Here is a 21,612-nt window from a genome sequence, read left to right on the forward strand (position 1 = left end):
CTTGAATTTTAGTTTAATGTGTCACTCTTTTATTCTTTCATTTCGTATTTGCCCGTTAATCTATTTTGTAGTGCTGACCCCAATTAGTTGACTGGTCGATTGTTTGGTCGTTAGGCTGTTGGTCGACCGAGATTTGTTTTAGTTGAGCAGTAACACACATATACATACATAGAGACATGTATACATACATGCATACACTAACGTTCAAAAGTTTGGGGTCACTTAGAAATGTCCTTGTTTTTGAAAGGAAAGCAATTTTTTTTGTCCATTAAAATAACATCAAGTTGATCAGAAATACAGTGTAGACATTGTTAATGTTGTAAATTACTATTGTAGCTGGAAACAGCAGATTTTTTATGGAATATCTACAGAGTACAGAGGCCCATTATCAGCAACCATCACTCCTGTGTTCCAATGACACTTTGTGTTAGCTAATCCAAGTTTATCATTTTGAAAGGCTAATTGATCATTAGAAAACCCTTTTGCAATTAAGTTAGCACAGCTGAAAACTGTTGGTCTGATTAAAGAAGGAATAAAACTGGCCTTCTTTAGACTAGTTGAGTATCTAGAGCATCAGCATTTGTGGGTTCAATTACAAGCTCAAAATGGCCAGAAACAAAGGACTTTCTTCTGAAATTCATCAGTCTATTCCTGTTCTGAGAAATAAAGGCTATTCTATGTGAGAAATTGCCAAGAAACTGAAGATCTCGTACAACGCTGTGTACTATTCCCTTCAAAGAGCAGCGCAAACTGGCCCTAACCAGAATAGAAAGAGGAGTGGGAGGGCCCCGTTGCACAACTGAGCAAGAGGACAAGTACATTAGAGTGTCTAGTTTGAGAAACAGATGCCTCACAAGTCCTCAACTGGCAGCTTCATTAAATAGTACCTGCAAAACACCAGTCTCAACGTCAACAGTAAAGAGGCGACTCCGGGATGCTGGCCTTCTACACACACAAAAATATATACAAACACACACACATATAAAATCTGCCCATTTGGGGATCTGATAGTACTTTTGATTGGCTTAATGCACCACCACTAATAACCCATGGAGCTTTTCAAAGTAATGTTTTCTTCACCTCAAACAGCAAGCAAACAAAGTCTGTTTTTACTTCCATCTAGAATTACAATAGTTCAATGTACTTAAAATCTTACCAGCTCTCTCCCTTTCGATAACCACTCGGCGTGAAAGGGAAAAATGTCATGCTCTGATCCAGTGGAAACGTCATAAAATAGGCTTACCTGATTACAACTTATCAGTGCTGGACTTGGACTGAAATAGGTTCTGGCACTAATTGTGGGTGCTGGTACTGTTTATATTTAGGTGCAGGAGCTACACAATACTTTTGAGCTATTATTCTATAGGAGGAACAGCAAGTTCGCTAGCTTCGGGCCAGACCCAAGTTAATAGTTGATACAATGTTTCAAGTTCGTTGCAAACAGGCCAATGTGACAAATAGAATATTTATTTTCATCGGGATATTTTCTACCTGCAGGTAGTTTATTGGTTGGCTATATTTACATAGTTGGCAATGGCAATAGAAGTGACTTTTTAGGTTGATCATTTTTATTTTTATTTGGATAGAATTTTGATTAACCACATGACAATGATTTTGAGATATGAAGACGTTATTATAAATTAAATTAAACTGTTTCATGAAAATGTGCATATGAACACCATAACTGGCACGCAGATCAGGAGAAATGGTAAGATAAATTGGTATTCAACATGAGACTCCTCGTGTAATCTATTACCGGCAACTTCAGGAGAGTACTGGCAGAGTCTGCTAAAGCCAACAGGAGCGAGATGAGAATAGTTGGGTCAGGTTAAGTTTTTTTTTTTCTTCTGGAGCCCTCTTGAGGCATTTGTCATAAGCTTAAAGCATCAGACAAGCTCAATGCATGTAGTTGATTTTATTAAAACACAGTATGTCTATATATGGAAAAATACACATTTAAAAATGTTGACCAATCGATTGGTCGAAAGAACAGGCAACTTTCTGTCGACCAATATTTTTTGTTTCGTCGGGGACAGCCCTACTATTTTGTATGATACACAGTTTGGAATGAGTGCATTCATGTGATAGATATTAACAGTATGTATGTGTGTCTATGCTTGGGTGTGTCTGTATCCATCATTGTGTCCATGCAGCTATGATTTTTTTGTGGTTTGAATCCTTTGATTTGATGATTTATATGAAGTATGGCTGTGTGCATGCATGTGATAGATTTTAACAGTAGTGGATGGGTGTGCGTGTTACAGGGTCTGAAGAAGCCCTATAACCCCATCCTAGGAGAGACGTTTCGCTGTTGCTGGCTCCACCCTCAGACAGACAGCTGCACCTTTTACATCGCGGAGCAGGTGAGACGACCCATATACTTCTTACACACACACACAGCAAGTGTGTACCGCTGTCTCTGTCATACCTCTGCAGGTCTTTTGTCCAGAAGCTAGCTCAACCCTAGCTATTGTGCAAATGGCTGCCTCAGACCTGAGGCCATGTTAGTGGCAAATCTACATGCTTCGTCCCCAGACTTCAGCTGCCTCCTAACCAAACTCATTGACAGCAGTAGGGCTGTCATTTGACAATGACAATTGAGTCGTGACCCAATATTATAGACTATTGATGATTACATTTTGTAATGTTGTATTGCAGCTGCCTTCTTGGGCAGGCTTCACATGCAAAATTAACTCTGTCTCAATGGGATACTATTATGATATTTAAAAAATGAACAGTAACACACACCAGTCCAATAATTTTAATGAACAGTAACACACACCAGTCCAATAATGTTAATGAACAGTAACACACACCAGTCCAATAATGTTAACAGTAACACACACCAGTCCAATAATGTTAATGAACAGTAACACACACCAGTCCAATAATGTTTAATGACAGTACACACACCAGTCCAAAATGTTAATGAACAGTAACACACACACAGTCCAATATGTTATGAACATAACACACACCAGTCAATAATGTTAATGAACAGTAACACACACCAGTCCAATAATGTTAATGAACAGTAACAACCACCAGTCCAATAATGTTAACAGTAACACACACCAGTCCAATAATGTTAATGAACAGTAACACACACCAGTCCAATAATGTTAATGAACAGTAACACACACCAGTCCAATATGTTAATGAACAGTAACACACACCAGTCCAATAATGTTAATGAACAGAAACACACACAGTCCAATAATGTTAATGAACAGAACACACACCAGTCCATAATGTTAATGAACAGAACACACACCAGTCCAATAATGTTAATGAACAGAACACACACCAGTCCAATAATGTAATGAACAGTAACACACACCAGTCCAATAATGTTAATGAACAGTAACACACACCAGTCCAATAATGTTAATGAACAGTAACACACACCAGTCCAATAATGTTAATGAACAGTAACACACACCAGTCCAATAATGTTAATGACAGTAACACACACCAGTCCAATAATGTTAATGAACAGTAACACACACCAGTCCAATAATGTTAATGAACAGTAAACACACCCAGTCCAATAATGTTAATGAACAGTAACACACACCAGTCAATAATGTTAATGAACAGTAAACACACCAGTCCAATAATGTTAATGAACAGAACACACACCAGTCCAATAATGTTAATGAACAGAACACACACCAGTCCAATAATGTTAATGAAACGTAACACACACCAGTCCAATAATGTTAATGAACATTAACACACACCAGTCCAATAATGTTAATGAACAGTAACACACACCAGTCCAATAATGTTAATGAACAGTAACACACACCAGTCCAATAATGTTAATGAACAGTAACACACACCAGTCCAATAATGTTAATGACAGTAACACACACCAGTCCAATAATGTTAATGAACAGTAACACACACCAGTCCAATAATGTTAATGAACAGTAACACACACCAGTCCAATAATGTTAATGAACAGTAACACCACCAGTCCAATAATGTAATGAACAGTAACACACACCAGTCCAATAATGTTAATGAACAGAACACACACCAGTCCAATAATGTTAATGACAGTAACACACACCAGTCCAATAAGTTAATGAACAGTAACACACACCAGTCCAATAATGTTAATGAACAGTAACACACACCAGTCAATAATGTTAATGACAGTAACACACACCAGTCCAATAATGTTAATGAACAGAACACACACCAGTCCAATAATGTTAATGAACAGTAACACACACCAGTCCAATAATGTTAATGAACAGAACACACACCAGTCCAATAATGTTACATGAACACACACCAGTCCAATAATGTTAATGAACAGTAACACACACCAGTCCAATAATGTTAATGAACAGTAACACACACCAGTCCAATAATGTTAATGAACAGGAACACACACCAGTCCAATAATGTTAACATGAAACACACACCAGTCCAATAATGTTAATGAACAGTAACACACACCAGTCCAATAATGTAATGAACAGTAACACACACCAGTCCAATAATGTTAATGAACAGAACACACACACCAGTCCAATAATGTTAATGAACAGTAACACACACCAGTCCAATAATGTTAATGAACAGTAACACACACCAGTCCAATAATGTTAATGAACAGAAACACACACCAGTCCAATAATGTTAATGAACAGTAACACACACCAGTCCAATAATGTTAATGAACAGTAACACACACCAGTCCAATAATGTTTAATGAACAGTACACACACACCAGTCAATAATGTTAATGAAGCAGGAACACACACCAGTCCAATAATGTTAATGAACAGGAACACACACCAGTCCAATAATGTTAATGAACAGTAACACACACCAGTGTTTAAAATAGAAAAAACAACAATCATTAGGAATTCTTAATCATCAGTTACCATGTGAATAGTTTCACAACCGTAAAGCTTTTATAAAGGTTTAAGTTTTTAACCAGTTCAAGCGGCAAGTAGCCTAGTGGTTAGAGCAGGTAGCCTAGTGGTTAGAGCAGGTAGCCTAGTGGTTAGAGCAGATAGCCTAGTGGTTAGAGTGTTGGACTAGTAACCGAAAGGTTGCAAGATCAAATCCCTGAGCTGACAAGGTTAAAATCGTTCATTCTGCCCCTGAACAAGGCAGTTAACACAGTGTTCCTAGGCCGTCATTGAAAATAAGAATTTGCTCTTAACTTAACCTTGTTAAATAAAGGTAAAATATATATTTTTTAAATGTAATATTAATGTTACAATTAAGTAACAATAACAAGTTAACAATAATTCATGAACCTGTTTATTTATGGTGTGTGAGGTCTATCAGTGGGAAAGCTGGGGGTGTTTCTTCAGTTTGGTAAGTTTGTTGAAGTATGGGGTGATGGTTGACAGGGCAACTCAGAGGTCACGCTGCCTGTCCAGTTTGTTTCTGCTTTATGTTTTCAGCATGGCCATAGCAGAGAAGCCATTTTCACACTGATAGGTAGTGCAGAAGGGTAACATGATATGTTTCCACTGTCCGGATGATAACGATATACTGTACTTAAAAAAAATAAAAAAACATTTTATGATCCTTTCAAAGTTAATAAATTACTAAATATTGCTTTTAACCTTATAGAAACAGAAAAGGGGCATTGCACATGTTTTGTATTGATTTGTTTACTTCTGTGATAAACCTGTGCAAACATGAAACATAAACAAAGGTATAGGAGTTAAATAAATATACAGTAAAATTACATAATAATATATTTAAAGTACTCAGGATGTAAAGAAAATGTAAACATGCGTATTTATTATTAGTGCAGTCCTTTTTCAGAATAACACCGGTCATTATGAATTCAAGTTGTAAACCTTTTCAAACTAACTTCTTTAAGCATTAACCGGACAGTCTGTGTGTTTCTCAGTTCACCATGAAACAATTCACTACCTCCCTCTTCGCAAGTTCTGTGCCAAGAACACCAGCCTATTGACAGTTTCCGGCTTCAAAGTTGCCCTGTGGCTTGTGACCCACATTACCCCCAGTGCTAAATGCTCTCTCAGAGGGTGAGCTTGTGGCAGGGATGGAAAAGTATTTCTTTGTCAGACAACCCACTTATGGGAAGTTGGGTGCGTGAACTCGCCACCACTCTGAAGGATCACTGACTGTCTGCTGCCATCAGAGTGTAGCTGTCCAGCTCTCGCTCCATGACCTGTCTCTGGGTTCTTAAGGCAGGTGCACTACAGCTTTTCTGTAGCACTACAGCTTTTCTGTAGCATACACACCTGTGTAAGCAGTGCGGCGGTATCCTTTCAAAATCAAAATTTTGGTACGGCGTTTACCTTATATATGCTTTATATATTATTTTATACAAGTCGTGTGACCCCTTAAAATCCTCCAGCGGCCCCCATGGAGGTCGCGACTTCCCCCAGTTGAGAATCACTGCCCTAAATAACACACTCCCTATTTTTATATCTCAGATCTCCCACCACCCACCGATCTCTGCCTTCTACATCTGCAACAAGAAGGACGGCTTCTATATCAGCGGCAGCATCTTGGCCAAGTCCAAGTTTTACGGTACGCTGGCTTATTTTGCACACCACAATCTTTGTTCTCGTGTAGTCAATCTGTTATGTCGGGAATTCAATTGAGCTTCATGGTGTTTCTATCTACTCTATGCCTAAAGGTGTCTATGAAACAGATCTTTTCTGGGACCAGGTTGAAAGGTGTAAATTCTAATTTCCTGTTCCAGGTAACTCTCTGTCTGCCATACTGGATGGCAGGGCCAGATTGATGCTGCTGGGCAGGGATGAGGAGTACGTCATCACCATGCCTTACGCCCACTGTAAAGGTACTACTTTTTAAAAATCCATAAACGGTCTTTCTGGAATCTAAATATCTCTGGTTTTCTGAGCAACTCTACTGAATCCGTAATTGCTGCATCCATTTTTGGGCTTATGTATATTCCTATCATTAATTTAAAAAACTGAACACGAGCTTAGTACAACAGTCGTACCCCATCAGAACCCAATATAAGTACATCTAAACAAATGCTGTATAGCAGGGGTGTCAAACAAATTTTGCCCCGGGGGGCTAATTCAGTCTACGACATTTCCTCGGCGTAAACATTTGCAAAGGATAGTCTCTATTCATCGTTTTTGGAATTGTCAATACTCCCTGACTGTCTAGCTTTACATTTCTGTGATTCATTAGCGAGCTGGAAACATTCAAGAAACTGTAAGACTGTAGGTCCGTTATCATTTCTACACGGCGTCGATTTGGTTTCAGTCATTTGAAAAATACAGTGCATTCGGAAAGTATTCAGACCCTTAACATTTTCCACAATCTACACATAATAACCCATAATGAAAAAGCAAAAACACATTTTTAGAAATGTTTGCAAATGTATTACAATTCAAAAACAAATACCTTATTTACATAAGTATTCAGACCCTTTGCTATGGGACTAGAAATTGAGCTCAGGTGCATCCTGTTTCCATTGATCATCCTTGAAGTTTCTACAACTTGATTGGAGTTCACCTGTGGTAAATTCAAAATTCAATTGATTGAACATGATTTGGAAAGGCACACACCTGTCTATATAAGGTCCCACAGTTGACAGTGCATGTCAGAGAAAAAACCAAGCCATGAGGTCGAAGGAATTGTCTGTAGAGCTCTGAGACAGGATTGTGTCGAGGCACAGATCTGGGGAAGGGTACCAAAACATTTCTGCAGCATTGAAGGTCCCCAAGAACACAGTGGCCTCCATTCTTAAATGGAAGAAGTTTGGAACCATCAAGTCTTCTTAGAGCTGGCCGGAGCCAAACTGAGCAATCGGGGGAGAAAGGGCTTGGTCAGGGAGGTAACCTAGAACCCGATGGTCACTCTGACAGAGCTCCAGAGTTCCTCTGTGGAGATGGGAGAAACTTCCAGAAGGACAACCATCTCTGTGGCACTCCACCAATCAGGCCTTTATGYTAGAGTGGCCAGACGGAAGCCACTCCTCAGTAAAAGGCACATGACAGCCTGCTTGGAGTTGGCCAAAAGGAACCTAAAGGACTCTGACCATGAGAAACAAGATGGTCTGATCTCTGGTCTGCTGAAACCAAGATTGAACTATTTGGCCTGAATGCCAAGCGTCACGTCTGGAGGAAACCTAGCGCCATCCCTACGGTGAAGCTGCCACCGCATCATGCTGTGGGGATGTTTTCAGCGGCAGGGACTGGGAGACTAGTCAGGATCGAGGGAAAGATGAACGGAGCAAAGTACAGAGAGATCCTTGATGAAAACCTACTCCAGAGCGCTCAGTACCTCAGACTGGGGCGACGGTTCACCTTCCAACAGGACAACGCAGGAGTGGCTTTGGGAAAAGTCTCTGAATGTCCTTGAGTGGCCCAGCCAGAGCCCGGACTTGAACCCAATCTAACATCTCTGGAGGGACCTGAAAATAGCTGTGCAGCGATGCTCCCCATACAACCCGACAGAGCTTGAGAGGATCTGCAGAGGAGAATGGGAGAAACTCTCCAAATACAGGTGTGCCTAGCGTGAGCGTCATACCCAAGAAGAGTCAACGCTGTAATTGTTGCCAAAGGTGCTTCAACAAAGTGCTGAGTAAAGAGTTTGAATAATTATGAAAATTCAAAAAAGTTGTTTTTGCTTTGTCGTTATGGGGTATTGTGTATAGATTGATGAGGGGGAAAAACAACAATTTAATCAATTTTAGAATAAGGCAATAATGTAACAAAATGTGGAAAATGTCAAGGGGTCTGAATACTCTCTGAAGGCACTGTATATTGAGTTTTTTTGCTCAAACCACCCGCAGGCCAGATTTGTGCCTACACAGATTGGCCTCAAAACATGGTTAAAACTATAATTTTGTTATCATGGATGCTCAGTCCTTGTATCCATAGCTCTGTCTCTGAATTTGAGTGGCTACATTTCTCCAGGCCCATCCCTCAAATTTTTACCAAGACAGGCGGGTTGACCGCTTTGCTATTGTTTCAACAAGGATTGTAGTTTTAACACTAGAACTGCTGTGCCTCGATGGACTCCTCTTCAAGTCATTCTGACTGCAGCATTCTAACAGTGTAATTAATGTATTTCATATATGCTATTATTATTTCAAATAACAGTAGCATTTATTAGTTTGTTACTGTAGGATATATATAAACTGAAAAACACATACGCCAACATTCGTTTTAAAAACAAAATATTAGTGGAGGGCCTTTGTTACAACTATGAAACAGATAGCATATGTGTTGGAACAAGGTAACAGCTGCTTTTTATAATGACAAAATGTAAATACCCCAACCACCAAGACGTACGTACGGTCAAATGATGAAAACATCAGTAGCCTCAACATCATTATAAGCGCCAAGTGGCCTCGCCAACTAATGAAACTCAGCACAAAATAAATAATGGCATTATAATGAAAGTGTTGATTTGACAGCAGTCAAAATAGTTCGTAATTGTCTGCTTATGCTTACATGGTGTGCGTCTTCACGCAGTGACCTCAGTTGGATCTCATTTAGCTGTTAACTCTTGTCCTAACAGTTGGCACAATTATTTTTTTACTCTCACTTGCTTGACTTTGTTTGGTTGTGGTTCCCGTTGTCTTTGTCATTCTTCAGCACCGCTGTGGAATACAAAAGGCTGTGCAGGTGTCTTATTTTTGCGCCGATGGAGGGAGCTCCCATCTCACTTTGTTCATGGCGCTGGCCAGACTTGTTTTCTTCGCAAGCAAATTGTTAGCCGATGACAGTGAAGTTAAGAAATTGTCCGTGGTGACATTTCTCCCCTTGCCAACATAAGGTTCCACAAGTCCCATCACCACATGATTCCAACACTCGTTCACCTGCTGCCTAATATGGACATTTTCCAAGATATTGAAAGTTGTTCAGCAAGTACAATTACGTACTGTGTAGCCTAATCCAAGTAGGCCAAGTAGGCCAGAGTAGAATGATAAGACGGCTTTGATTCATACTGTTTTAAAGATTATAACTACAATGGACCAACACAATAGAATGGCCCGCCACGTAATTCGTACACTATTGGTGGTTACATAATTATACATTGCTCGCGTACCTTCACTCATCAACTTACCCTTTCTCCCCATCATACTTAACTTCATTTGTTATGCGTGTGAAATTAGTTTAGGTTCAGATTCGAGGGAATTATCTGGGTGATTATCAGCGATGCACTGCATATTCCAGTGTCAGGAGAAGGAGCGGAGCATGCCCTACTGTCAGGAGAAAGAGGGGCAACTGGGGACAACCATTCTAATAATGACAAGCCCTCCTAAAACTGGTTATAACTCCGGTTTTGTTTGTGATATTAAGATTCTAACAACGACAGTGTGTTATAAACTTTTTTAGAAAAAGTCAAGGACGGAGGGGGGCATTAATGAAAAACATTGGCTGCTTTAGCGGTTCTAGTGTTAAAGGCTTGTCTTTTATGATCTGCTTATTCCAGTGCCTGCGTAATGGCCTTTGTCTTACTTTCATAATACAGTTGAAGTCGGAAGTTTACCTACACTTAATTAAAACTCGTTTTTCAACCACTTCCAAGAAGTGGGCCGCAACTGAATAGATGTTTGAATGATTCCCTTAATTTGTTCAGAGCACTTTGAATAGCGCTTATTTAGGTACGCAAGAATGCTTCTTTTTCCAGACTGTCCTTGAAAAAGATCACGTCTCGATATGTTTTGAATTTGTTTTTAAATCGGACCATTTTTATACCCCCTCTCCTTGAATTTTCTTTGCGTCACAGTCATATTTCTGTCGAAATCTGATTGTTTTTTGCAAATTCCTTTGATTCGACAGAATTGGGTGTAGGGCAAACTGTTGTCTCTTATCAGCGTTGAAGCTCTGCTAGCTAGCTACAAGCCAGTGATTTGTTTAGCAAAGCAATGTCAAATTAATATATTTATTTGAATTAACACCTGGGTCAAAACATGAGAAAATAACGACCAGCCTGCTTGGGTAGCAACTTAAGAACGCAAAAGTTGTCCGATGCGGGCCTGGAGGCAAGGGGAAATAATGGCAGTGAGTGGCCAGTGTGAGAGCTCACTCAAGTTATTGGCAGCCCCTAACATGGAGAACCGAAAGTGCTAGAGTGCCATTTTAGCAGGCTACGATTTGAGTGGGATGTATTCTCAGCCAAAGAGGCAAACACTGGCTGTCACCAACCAGCACCAGACCATGGACAGTTCTTCCCGTCGTGTGCCATCAACGGAAACGTTACTATTAACATAACAAACTAGCTTTGTTTGCTTGGACTCGTCAACCATAATAGTTGTTGCCTATGTAGGCCTTTTAGATATTTATTAAATCATTATTTATGGAAGTTCTTGTCTCATCATCATTAAATCTCTGCTAGCTAGATTCCAGTGATTTGTTTAGCATAGCAACGTCGAATTAATAGAATTAACAAATGACCAACCCGCTTTGACTTGCACATTCAGAATGCAAAAACTATTTTACTCGTTAAAATGTTAACGAGAATTATTTTATTCATATTTGTATAACTATGTTGGCAACCATTTACTAAAAGCAATTATTGCTTGAGTACCCAGGGATTATCGTGTGATAACTCCCTCCGAAGGGCTGTTCCCGGGCCTCGGCTTTGCCTTGGGCCTAAGAACAGCCCTTAGTCAGGAGTTATAGTACGATAACCTTACTGCTTAAACACCCAGTCCCCTTATCTGATTATCAGCTGGGTCTGAAAAACAAGATTCTCTTCCTCAATGTGCCGCGAACTCAAAATAGATGAAAAGCCGCAATTATCAAGCGTTCTTATTTTGCATAACCAAAATGCCTATTATGTAGATGGGTAATCGAGCATGGCCCATTTACTGACTGCTTACTGTCTAAAGTGTGTACTTCTTTCCAACTGCTTTCTGTCTGAAGTGGCTTGCCTTGTAGCTCCTGTATTTACACTGTTGTTCTGGCTCTGTTGCGTTCGCTGCCCTTTTATATCGTTCATGATAGGAGTGTTTCTACGTGTGTGTGTGTGTAAATGTTGCTCCTTGTTTCTATATTAGGTATTCTGTATGGCACCATGACACTGGAGCTGGGAGGGAAGATCACTATTGAGTGTGAGAAAACCAAATATGTGGCAGAACTGGAGTTCAAGTTGAAGGTATGTGTGTGTTTGTGTGTGTGTACTTCCTAAGTTCGCATCTTTTCCATGTTGTGCAGAAACATACATACGAAATAAATAAAAACAGACTTTGGTGAAACAACTGCGCAGTGAGAGGAAAAAGAAAACTAGAGGCAGACCCATATACAGTTGAAGTCGGAAGTTTACATACACTTAGGTTGGAGTCATTAAAACTCGTTTTTCAACCACTTCACAATGTTCTTGTTAACAAACTAGTTTTGGCAAGTCAGTTAGGACATCTAATTTGTGCGTGACATTTTTCCAACAATTGTTTACAGACAGATTATTTCACTTATAATTCACTGTATCACAATTCCAGTGGGGCAGAAGTGTACATACACTAAGTTGACTGTGCCTTTAAACAGCTTGGAAAATTCCAGAAAATGATGTCATGGCTTTAGAAGCTTCTGATAGGCTAATTGACATAATTTGAGTCAATTGGAGGTGTACCTGTGGATGTATTTCAAGGGCTACCTTCAAACTCAGTGCCTCTTTGCTTGACATCATGGGGAAATCAAAAGAAATCAGCCAAGACCCCAGAAAAAAATATGTAGACCTCCACAAGTCTGGTTCATCCTTGGGAGCAATTTCCAAATGCCTGAAGGGACCACGTTCATCTGTACAAACAATAGTATGCAAGTATATGGGACCACGCAGCCGTCATACCGCTCAGGAAGGAGACGCCTTCTGTCTCCTAGAGATTAACATACTTTGGTTGCGAAAAGTGCAAATCAATCCCAGAACAACAGCAAAGGACCTTGTGAAGATGCTGGAGGAAACCGGTACAAAAGTATCTATATCCACAGTAAAACGAGTCCTATATCGACATAACCTGAAAGGCCGCTCAGCAAGGAAGGAGCCAATGCTCCAAAACCGCCATAAAAAAGCCAGACTATGGTTTGCAACTGCACATGGGGACAAAGATCATACTTTTTGGAGAAATGTCCTCTGGTCTGATGAAACAAAAATAGAACTGTTTGGCCATAATGACCATCGTTATGTTTGGAGGAAAAAGGGGGAGGCTTGCAAGCCGAAGAACACCATCCCAACCGTGAAGCACGGGGCTGGCAGCATCATGTTGTGGGGGTGCTTTGCTGCAGGAGGGACTGGTGCAATTCACAAAATAGATTGCATCATGAGGTAGGAAAATGATGTGGATATATTGAAGCAACATCTCAAGACATCAGTCAGGAAGTTAAAGCTTGGACGCAAATGGGTCTTCCAAATGGACAATGACACCAAGCATACTTCCAAAGTTGTAGCAAAATGGCTTAAGGACAACAAAGTCAAGGTATTGGAGTGGCCATTACAAAGCCCTGACCTCAATCCTATAGAACATTTGTAGGCAGAACTGAAAAAGCGTGTGCGAGCAAGGAGGCCTACAAACCAGCTCTGTCAGGAGGAATGGGCCAAAATGCACCCAACTTATTGTGGGAGGCTACCCGAAACGACGTTTGACCCAAGTTAAACAATTTAAAGGCAATGCTACCAAATACTAATTGAGTTTATGTAAACTTCTGACCCACTGGGAATGTGATGAAAGAAAATAAAGCTGAAATAAATAATTCTCTCTATTATTATTCTGACATTTCACATTCTTAAAATAAAGTGGTGATCCTATCTGACCTAAGACAGGGAATTTTTACTCGAATTAAATAAATGTCAGGAATTGTGAAAAACTGAGTTGAAATGTATTTGGCTATGGTGTATGTAAACTTCTGACTTCAACTGTATCGTTTCACCGACTTTATAGGCTGATATTGTCCTTTTAACAATATATCGATATCATCCGATAATTCCACCGATAACTTTTTATTTTTTTTAAATATTGGTTATCTGAACACTTGTGGCCATGATGTCATTACTGTCACAATGTAAGAAATCAACATTTGAAACATATTTCTTGGACAATTGCTTTTTTGGATAGCAATTTACGTGGAAAATTTTACCTTTTCATTTCCCCGCTGTAAAACAGTATATCAGCAGATAACGTTTTGTCCCCCAAAAAAATCGGAAATCGGTATCAGACCCAAGAAAACCCATATCGGCCGGGCTCAAAAAAATAACAACTGAATGGATTGTAGGCAGCTTCTCTACCAAACAAAAGTAATTATTTTATGAATTAAATTAACTAGCCACTGGATGAAAGCAAATAGAAAGACAAAACAGTAAAGGGGCCAGAAAAAAACTGGGGTGAGTGCTGTGACGGTTGGTTATTTGAACTGAGTTTGATGGGGTTCGTCCAAAAGGTACTGTTTAAAATGTTTTATTATGTTTACATTTACTGTTAAATCAGATGAAATCCCGGTCTGACTGTGACACATGGCACACGCACACGTGGGAGGGAGGGAGGGAGGACAAGTTCACATACATACCAGAGCTTACATGCGGTAGATTCAGAACAAGTTGGCTCATAAGGTCTAGGATCAGGGTTGTTCTGTTCTTGCTCTAGTCACCTGTAGGGGACGGTCTTCTCTCTCTGTCTTGTAGCCCTTCCTGGGAGGCTCCAGCAGTGTGAACGTGATCTCGGGAAAGATCCAGCAGGGAGACGAGCTGCTGGCCACTGTGGACGGACACTGGGTAAGAGTACATGCATGCATCTCCCTCTCTCCCCTCTCTCACTCTCTCTTATGTGCATTTGCTATCACAATATCCCTCTCTTTCTCTCTCACACACACACACACACACTATATCCCCATCTCTCCCCTGTTTGTTATTGAAAGTGTCTGTGTGTTGTTGTCAGGATTGAAAGGTGTTTCTCCAGGAGGAGAGGTCAGCAAGAGGTGTTCTGATGTGACGTGTTGATATATGGATGGATGGATGGATGGATGGATGGATGGATGGATGGATTAATGGACGACATACAATAGCATTGGCAATGTAAAAAAATAAGGCATATGTGTAAATAGCACAAAACATATTAAAGGTTGTGTGTGTGTGTGTGCGTGCGCGTGTGTGTGTGTGGTGTGTGTGCGCGTGTGTGATCAGGATGGTGAGGTGTTCCTACAGGAGAAGAAGTCAGGGCAGCAGGAGCACCTGTGGAACCCTACTCCAGAGGTCCGCAGCACCAGACTGAAGAGGCAGGTGGTACAGCTGGACCAGCAAGGGCAGTTTGAGTCGGAGAGGTAAGGACACACACCACAGTGTTCTGTCTGTAGGTTTTTACATACATTGGATGGAAGCTTTCCTAAGACCTTTGTCTGTCTGTGTGCCTTGCAGGCTGTGGCAGCATGTGACCAGGGCTATAGTGGACCGTGACCAGAACCAGGCAACCCAGGAGAAGTTCGTACTGGAGGAGGCTCAGAGGAATCAGGCCAAAGACCGTGGAGACCAACCTTGGCGCCCCAGACTCTTCAACCTGGACTCTGTCACCAACGAATGGACATACACACACATAGAGTATGTACACAGCACACCACCAAATGGTCATACACACACACAGATAGATAGAGTGCGTACACACACACACACACACACACACACACACACACACATACACACACCAAATGGCATTACAAATATAACAGAACTAATACAGACATTGCATCCACACTGGCACACAAACCCCAGAATACATTTCCCCACCTGAAGCTCTGGTATGTATGTGAACTTGCCCTCCCTCTTCTGCAGCACACGGCCGTGGGACCCTGAGCGCTGTCTGGTGCAGTTTGAGAAGCACGGGGTGATCCAGACCAAGGAGAAATCACAGAGACGACATAAAGGACTGGCGTACAGCCGCGCCTCAGCCTGGGCTAGCCAGCAGAAGGTAAGAGAGAGAGACACACAGATGTTCCCTCTTTCCATCTTAGTTTCTTTGCCAAACTGACTAGTTCTAACCATAGAATTTCAATTAGACTGGACACTCACCGCAGTCTTCTGGTGTTTGTGGACCAGTTGCCATAATGGATATGCCATTTACAATAGTCTGGCTTCAATGTGTAGTTTTGTGAAAATTGGACATTACAGGTGTGTGTGTGTGTGTGTTTGGCGTGGTCTTGCGTGCCCGTGTCTCTCAGGCCCAGGTGAATGGGAAACACAGGAAAGGCAGCAGCCAGCCGTCTAGCTGCAGCCAGAACACTGAGAGCAGCAGCACTACACCAGAACCTACACACGAGTCCTCTGATAATGAAGGTAAGACACGCACACATTCACCACACCAGAACCTACACACGAGTCCTCTGATAAGGAAGGTAAGACACCACATTCACCACGTCAGAACCTACACACGAGTCCTCTGATAATGAAGGTAAGACACACACATTCACCACACCAGAACCTACACACGAGTCCTCTGATAAGAAGGTAAGACACACACATTCACCACGTCAGAACCTACACACGAGTCCTCTGATAATGAAGGTAAGACACACACATTCACCACGTCAGAACCTACACACGAGTCCTCTGATAATGAAGGTAAGACCACACATTCACCACGTCAGAACCTACACACGAGTCCTCTGATAATGAAGGTAAGACACACACATTCACCACGTCAGAACCTACACACGAGTCCTCTGATAAGAAGGTAAGACAGCACACATTCACCACGTCAGAACCTACACACGAGTCCTCTGATAATGAAGGTAAGACACGCACACATTCACCACGTCAAACCTACACACGAGTCCTCTGATAAGAAGGTGAAGACGCACACATTCACCACGTCAGAACCTACACACGAGTCCTCTGATAATGAAGGTAAGACACGCACACATTCACCACGTCAAACCTACACACGAGTCCTCTGATAAGGAAGGTAAGACACACACATTCACCACGTCAGAACCTACACACGAGTCCTCTGATAATGAAGGTAAGACACGCACACATTCACCATGTCAAAACCTACACACGAGTCCTCTGATAATGAAGATAAGACACGCACACATTCACCACGTCAAAACCTACACACGAGTCCTCTGATAATGAAGGTAAGACACGCACACATTCACCACGTCAGAACCTACACACGAGTCCTCTGATAATGAAGGTAAGTCAAAAACACACTTGCTCACAGGCATGCATGTACATACACACACACATGATGCCCATACATCTCGCCTTGTCTTATCCTCAGACTATCAGTCAACCAAACATAGATTTTCTCTCCCTTGTCACATTACTAGGGTACCTGAGCCAGTGTGCACGGTGCAACAAGGAAGTGAAGGACATCGCCCTCATAGAGGCCTCCATCGCATCCGTACAGAAGACACAGCAAGACATCCAGAGGTAAGAGAGAGCGCGCACATTTTTTTTTAAACACAAAAGATCATTTAACAGACGCTCTTATCCAGAGGGACTTACAGGAGCAATTAGGGTAAAGTGCCTTGCTCAAGGGCACAACGACACACACATATACCGTGCCTTCGGGAAGAATTCAGACCCCTTGACTTTTGACATTTTGTTACGTTACAGCCTTAATCTGAAATGGATTAAATAAAAAAACATATCCAGCAATCTACACAATACCCCACAAATAAAAAATGAAAACAGTAATACCTTATTTACATAAGTATTCAGACCCTTTACTATGAGACTGGAAATTGAGCTCAGGTGCATCCTGTTTCCATTGATCATCCTTGAGATGGACTCCCAAGTTGTAGAAACACCTGTGGTAAATCTAATTGATTGGACATGATTTGGAAAGGCACACACCTGTCTATGTAAGGTCCCATAGTTGACAGTGCATGTCAGAGCAAAACCAAGCCATGAGGTCGAAGGAACTGTCCGTAGAGCTCCGAGACAGGATTGTGTCAATGCACAGATCTGGGGAAGGGTACCAAAACATTCCTGCAGCATTGAAGGTCCCTAAGAACACAGTGGCCTCCATCATTCTTAAATGGAAGAAGTTAGGAACCACCAATTCTCTTCCTAGAGCTGGCCGCCCGGCCAAACTGAACAATCGGAGGAGAAGGGCCTTGGTCAGGGAGGTAACCTAGAACCCGATGGTCACTCTGACAGAGCTCCAGAGTTCCTCTGTCGAGATGGGAGAACCTTCCAGAAGGACAACCATCTCTTCACCACTCCACCAATCAGGCATTGGTGGTAGTGGCCAGACAGAAGCCACTCCTCAGTAAAAGGCACAGGACAGCTTGGAGTTTGCCAAAAGGCACATAAAGGACTCTCAAGCCATGAGAAACAAGATTCTCTGGTCTGATGAAAGATTGAACTCTTTGGCCTGAATGCCACGCGTCACGTCTGGAGGAAACTTGGCACCATCACTACGGAGAAGCATGGTGGTGACACCATAATGCTATGGGGATGTTTTTCAGCGGCAGGGGCTGGGAGACTGGTCAGGGTCAAGGCAAAGATGAATGGAGCGAAGTACAGAGAGATCCTTGATGAAAACCTGCTCCAGAGCGCTCAGGACCTCAGACAAGGGGCGAAGGTTCACCTTCCAACAGGACAACGACCCTGAGCACACAACCAAAGCAACATAGGAATGGCTACGGGACAAGTCTCTGAATGTCCTTGAGTGGCCCAGCCAGAGCCTGGACTTGAACCCGATCAAACATCTCTGGAGAGACCTGACAGAGCTTGAAAGGATATGCAGAGAAGAATGTGAGAAACTCCCCAAATTAAGGTGTGCCAAGCTTGTAGCGTCATACCCAAGAAGGCTGTAATCGCTGCCAAAGGTGCTTCAACAAAGTACTGAGTAAAGGGTCTGAATACTAATGTAAATGTGATATTTAAAATTTTCTAAAAACCTGTTTTTGCTTTGTCGTTATGGGGTATTGTGTGTGTAGATTGATGAGGGGGGAAAACTATTTAATTAATTAGAATAAGGCTGTAACCTAACAAAATGTGGGGAAAGTAATGGGGTCTGAATTCTTTCCGAAGGCACACAATAAACAGGACGCTGCAAGATGGAGATGATAGAGCAACTCTGCCCCCTCCTGGTCAACTTGGGCACCTTCAGTTTTAGCAGGTTTTCAAGTTGTCGTAGTTCATACCAATGCTGGGATAGGAAAGATTTTAGAACTTTGATAGATGACTGAAACTCTCCTGCCTGTCCTTCCGTAGGAACCTGATAGCGTTGGGTCGTCAACTGGGCCGTCGCCGGGAGACTGAGGACAATGTGACATTAACTGGACGCCACTGTTTCATCCTGTGTGTCCTCCTGCTCTCCCAACTCTTCCTCAACTACATTTTCACCTGAACTAGCCTGTGACAGGAGAAGTTACCCCTCCCCCCCAGGCACGGATCTAGGATCAGCTCAACACTCCCTATTAACCCTGACCTTAACTATTAGATGGAGAAGAAGCAACAGTGACCTTTGATCAGCGTCTAGGGGCAGCTTCGTCCTGTTCTCCTGATTACGGGAGGGCCACACGTGCCATAGCAATAAACACAGCCACCCACAGCCACCACTCACCTGCCAACCAGAGCGGAGCAGAGCGCCCTCCAGTGTAGCCAGACAGCACGGCACCCAAGCACTTTGGACTGAGAAGACCACGACAGAAAGAGAAGATCAGAAAAAGAAAGAGTGGACTGACTGAGGGGTTTTTCTAAAAGATGAATGAGAGAATAGGGACTGAATGAGCTTTTTTTTATAGGAATGAGAAGGTATTATGGTTTTACAGAAGAGGATGTTCCACCTGTCTTTTATTAATGGATGTGTACTTTTTATACTCCCCCCTGCAATACTATTGTGTGTGTGTGTGTGTGTTGTGTGTACGTACAGTAGGCCCCATGTGGCATTGATGGACTACGGCTTGGAGTCCTTAATAGTCCGCCTTCACTACAGACTTTGGGCCTTAACGCTAAAGCCACAAAGAAGAGAAAACAATGTGACGTCGACAAAACAAAGTGAACTCGAGATAAGAAAAAGAAACTTCCAATAATGCATTTGTCTTTCTGTGTAGATCTATAATATGTAATTGTTTGGGCGTTCTGACCAAATTCACGTAGACATATGTGCTATAGATCTGTCACTGATTGAAAGCAAGTCTATGAAGCCGTAGATATGTTCTATGTGCTTTATTTCTATGCTTCCCATGAAGTTTTTGCGTCTTTCGCTTTCGGTTTTGTACACTAGCTTCAAACAGCTGAAAATACGAAATATATTTCCCAGCGGTTTAGATGGTACAATTATACTCTACACTATACTTGCTTGTTTTGTCACAAACTGAAATTTGGCGAATTAGAATTTTTGCAACCAGGAAACGATTTCCGCGTAGTGCATCTTTAATAATGATGATGATGATTTTACCAAAACAGTATTTATAACCTGAAAGGTAAAGAGTACTTGTTTACAGGTTTGTGTGTGTGTGTGTGTGTGTTTATATTGACATATATAAACGAAGGGTAGGCAGAGAGCGGCAGGTTAGAAAGTCAAAAGGGATGTGTGTCTGTCTGCGTATGCCTGTAAGCGCCATCAGGGAATGGATTTATAGCACTGCTCTGGTGTAGACCATGACACTAGTGTAGACAATCAGTCATAGAGGACAGATGGTTGGCGGTGTAGAGCGAATGAACAGGGGAAGAGAAAAAAGGGAAACAACGAAAGACTGTTAAAGGTATAGGATAATGGGGTTGTCGATGGGTCGGACGGCGCTGTTTGGAAGAACTGTTCTAGATGCGATTACAATTTCTTGGGGGTCAATATACCCATATGTATATATTAGTCTGGAGCACACACACACACACAAGCACTGTGTTACCAATGAGATTCAGAATGTATTTATTGTGTGATTCACCTTGATTTACGGATCATACTCCGCTTGGAAGATGGATGCAAGTGGTGACAATCGCGAGTAAGTTTGTTCTCCCAGGTGTGTATGTTTGCCTCCCGTGTTCGTTTGGCACCAAACAGGAAAATGGACTGAAACAGGAAGGGACACTGGACTAATTTCCGTTCGGGTTTTAAAATGGGTTGTACCCTATTGAACGTGACCCAGGTGTACCAGGGGAACCAGGTCTGTGATCTAGCCTTGGGATGTTACTCGTACGTACGGACAGTCAGGCAAGTAGGAGTCAAACAGGGTCAAAATTGAAAAACCAACGTCATTGGTTGGTGTAAACTTGCCCTTGTCCAGGCACCCAATGGGGAAGAGGAGATGAAGGAAGTAGGAATTCGACTTTGAATGCTTTGATTCACAGTTTGTTCTCTTGTTTTGCACTCTACTGTCATGTACACAGATCTTTTTGTCATATGAGAATGAAAGAAAATGATTTTTCTAAAAAAAAAAAAAAAAAAAATTGGTCATACCTGTTGCATACTGTAGCACTACAGTAAACATTGACATTTTGCCTGGACACCCATTCTTGCTCTTTTGATTGAGTTTCTCCACTAAATGGTCAGTGCTGAAAGTCACGTCTGGTTATACAGTGTTGCAAGGAAAGTCATACAGCATAGACGCTAGGCAGGTTTCCGTAGACCCAGGTTTATCCGACAAATGATGATGGAACTGTTTTTTGAATAAATGATTGGCGAATAATTGAAGGTACGCAGGTCCCTTGATGTCATCACCTAACTACAAA

General features: G+C 41.8%; 1 protein-coding gene across 5 annotated transcripts in view; it reads left to right on the forward strand.

Moving 5' to 3' along the window:
- Positions 1-21,306, forward strand: part of osbpl5 (oxysterol binding protein-like 5) — a 103,954-nt gene extending 82,648 nt beyond the window's left edge. For all 5 annotated transcript variants that reach the window (XM_023984715.2, XM_023984716.2, XM_023984717.2 and 2 more), the window contains 11 exons: positions 2,265-2,363; positions 6,447-6,543; positions 6,719-6,817; positions 12,008-12,105; positions 14,617-14,706; positions 15,115-15,251; positions 15,346-15,525; positions 15,757-15,892; positions 16,143-16,257; positions 17,256-17,358; positions 19,153-21,306. In XM_023984715.2, the coding sequence (XP_023840483.1) occupies positions 2,265-2,363; positions 6,447-6,543; positions 6,719-6,817; positions 12,008-12,105; positions 14,617-14,706; positions 15,115-15,251; positions 15,346-15,525; positions 15,757-15,892; positions 16,143-16,257; positions 17,256-17,358; positions 19,153-19,288 (1,290 nt within the window). In that variant the 3' untranslated portion in view covers positions 19,289-21,306. The remainder of the gene's footprint in view (positions 1-2,264; positions 2,364-6,446; positions 6,544-6,718; positions 6,818-12,007; positions 12,106-14,616; positions 14,707-15,114; positions 15,252-15,345; positions 15,526-15,756; positions 15,893-16,142; positions 16,258-17,255; positions 17,359-19,152) is intronic.
- The last annotated feature ends 306 nt before the right edge of the window (positions 21,307-21,612 follow it).

Source organism: Salvelinus sp. IW2-2015, linkage group LG4q.1:29, assembly GCF_002910315.2.
Source record: "Salvelinus sp. IW2-2015 linkage group LG4q.1:29, ASM291031v2, whole genome shotgun sequence".
NCBI classification, from domain to species: domain Eukaryota; kingdom Metazoa; phylum Chordata; class Actinopteri; order Salmoniformes; family Salmonidae; genus Salvelinus; species Salvelinus sp. IW2-2015.